At 45.6% G+C, this 2,744-nt stretch overlaps 1 protein-coding gene across 1 annotated transcript; it reads left to right on the top strand.

Annotated features, from left to right (window-relative positions):
* Positions 1-749: 749 nt before the first annotated feature.
* Positions 750-2,427, top strand: LOC112224881 (reticulon-4 receptor-like 2). The gene has a single exon (XM_024388491.2). The coding sequence runs from the start codon at positions 842-844 to the stop codon at positions 1,913-1,915; it is 1,074 nt and encodes a 357-aa protein (XP_024244259.2). The 5' UTR covers positions 750-841; the 3' UTR covers positions 1,916-2,427.
* The last annotated feature ends 317 nt before the right edge of the window (positions 2,428-2,744 follow it).

The raw sequence follows: 2,744 nt of genomic DNA, 5'->3' as shown, positions 1-2,744 counted from the left end.
CACTGACTAGTCTACGTAGACCTTACTATCGAAAGTGTTGTTTATTGATGCGGTGCCATGTCTTCCTCCTCTTTCAAATCAAATCAAAAGTTTATTGGTCGCATACACAGTTTAGCAGATGTTCTAGCGGGTGCAGTGAAATGCATGAGTTACTAGCTCCTAAGAATGCAATAAAGAACCACTCCACCGCCATCACTTCCATCTCCATTGGTACAGTATTTGACTTTGACCAGGCAGGGTGGAAAGTCGACTCTCTTCCTGCCACTGTGTGAATTATTCACACTGCCATTGTCAGAGTGGCCCTCACCTGTCAACAGGTGCACTAGAGAGGAGTGGAAGGGTTGAAGGGTGGAGGGGGAGGGGGGCTGTGAGCAGACCACCCCTTCTTTTCAGAGGTTGACAGATGGATCAGGTCAGCTGTCTGGTCTGTCTGCTCCGTGTGGTTCATCTGCTGCCAGTCCGGGATAGACGCAGACATATGCTACATGGTGTGCTGACTTTTACAATTAAGCTACCACAGACAACAGGTAAGGCGTGGGTTCTTCGTCTTGTTTTTTTTGCTTAATAGTGTGCTAAAATAAATTGCTGTTCCTGTCGCTTTGTCTGTTTGACATAACTGTTGTTAATTACAGGCTAACACTCTAAACCAGCTCAAGGTATTTTCAGCATACAGTGTTTGAACAGTTGTTGTTTTTAGACAGGGTAAAGTATCTGATGCTTTTCTCAAGCTTGTGGGAGTAGTGTTCACACAAACACTAACAAATAATTCACCGTCATATCATTTTTCAGGATATGTCGTGAAATCATAAGCCTTTGTTCTTTTATTTATTTCAGGAACAGGATGGATCCATCCCATTGGTTCATATTCATCATGTATGTTATCACTTTTACATTCAAGAAAATGACTGCTTGCTATGACGGGTGCAGCTGCCTCACAGATATAAAATATATCAACTGTTCGGGTGGGAATCTTACCACTCCTCTTAGGAATGTCCCCCACAACACAGAGTACCTGGACCTGTCCAGAAACCTGTTGACAGTGGTCCAAGCAGGTTCATTTGGGACCCTGTGGAGCCTGAGGGTGCTCCTTTTAAAAGAGAACAACCTCAGCCATGTAGATGACGGAGCTTTCTCCTCCCTCCAGGGGCTGAGGAGGCTGGACCTGAGCGGTAACCACCTTTCTGCCCTGGGGCCTGGCTTCTCCCTGGGCCTTGAATCCCTAACCGAGCTCCTGCTGGATCACAACCATCTCACCGTCCTGGAGAGTGGGACCTTCCACAGCCTGGATAGCCTCCAGAAGCTGGACCTGAGCAGCAACCTAATCTCCACAGTAAAGCCCAGAGCCCTGGGTTACCTGACTGGCCTGCGCCAGCTCCACCTGGAGGGGAACCATCTAACCTCCCTGGGTTCAGGCCTCTTCTCCACACTGCGCTCCCTGGAGGTGCTGGGCCTTCGGGGGAACTTGATCAGCTCCACTGAGCCAGGAGTCTTCGCCCCTATGTCTTCCCTAACTCTGCTGGACCTGGCCCTCAACCGTCTAAGCACCTTGGGCTACAGGACCCTGTTGAGCATCCACACCCCCAGCCTCCATGTCCTGTTGGAGGGCAACCCCTGGCACTGTGATTGCGACCTGCAGAGGGTGTTCAGGAAGTTGTCCAGCATCCACAGGGTCTTCCTGGATGACTACCAGGAGCTGAGGTGCAGCCAGCCCACCGAGCTACAGGGCAGGTCCATGGGAGAAGTGGATGTCGAGCTGTGTGTCGGAGAGACTGTGACAGTGCTCATTCTGACGGTCACCGTGGTGATCACCGTGGTAGCTGCCATTATCATGGCGGAGAAGAACAAGAAGAATAGCGTGGCTAAGAACTGGGAGGAGAGCGTGGGGCTGGACACCTACTGTGACAATTACAATTAAGGCTGTCACCTCCTCATGATACAATAATGAAAACTCACTGTGCCTCAGTTCCCAATGTGGTTAGATCTGATCTGATTAACAACATGGAATGCAAGCAGATTTTCTTTAGATAACTATAACTATTCTCAAAGAGATTCACCCTCTTAGCTTGTAGATCTCGTATTGATTCCCTATATAAGGCAGTGAAAGACTTGCTTGACTTGGCCACCGTTAGGGGCAGGATAACTAACCCACCAAATGCCATAAGACTGTTCTTTAGTAATGCAATCATTACAGTACAATAAGGGAAGATGAGAGTTTAAAAGTTATTGACAAATTCCAATCATGCATATGTTTTGTAATCATTCCCTACACCTCAAAATGACAATGTTGATACATATATCCTTTACAGTGCCTTCAAAAACTATTAATACCCATAGACTGATTCCACATTTTGTTGTGTTGCAGCCTGACTACAAAATGGTTTAAATAGACTTTTTCTCTCACCCATCTCCAAACAATACCCCATAATGACAAAGTGAAAACATGTTTTTAGAAGTGTTTGCAAATTTATTGAAAATGAAAAATAGAAATATCAAATTCAAGGAAAATCAACATTTTTGTCCATTAAAATAACATCAAATTGATCAGAAATACAGTGTAGACATTGTTAATGATGTAAATAACTGTTGTAGCTGGAAACGGCTGTTTTTTAATGGAAAATCTACATCGGCGTACAGGGGCCCATTATCAGCAACCATCACGCCTGTGTTCCAAAGGCACGTTGTGTTAGCTAATCCAAGTTAATCATTTTAAAAGGCTAATTGATCATTAGAAAACCCTTTTGTAA

Source organism: Oncorhynchus tshawytscha, linkage group LG26 (assembly GCF_018296145.1).
Source record: "Oncorhynchus tshawytscha isolate Ot180627B linkage group LG26, Otsh_v2.0, whole genome shotgun sequence".
Classification (NCBI taxonomy): domain Eukaryota; kingdom Metazoa; phylum Chordata; class Actinopteri; order Salmoniformes; family Salmonidae; genus Oncorhynchus; species Oncorhynchus tshawytscha.
Note: the sequence above shows the minus strand (reverse complement) of the source record. Positions and strands in the feature narration are given on the sequence as shown.

Coding starts and splice junctions, on each gene's coding strand:
- LOC112224881 (XM_024388491.2), top strand. CDS start 842: ATGGATCCATCCCATTGGTTCATATTCATCATGTATGTTATCACTTTT.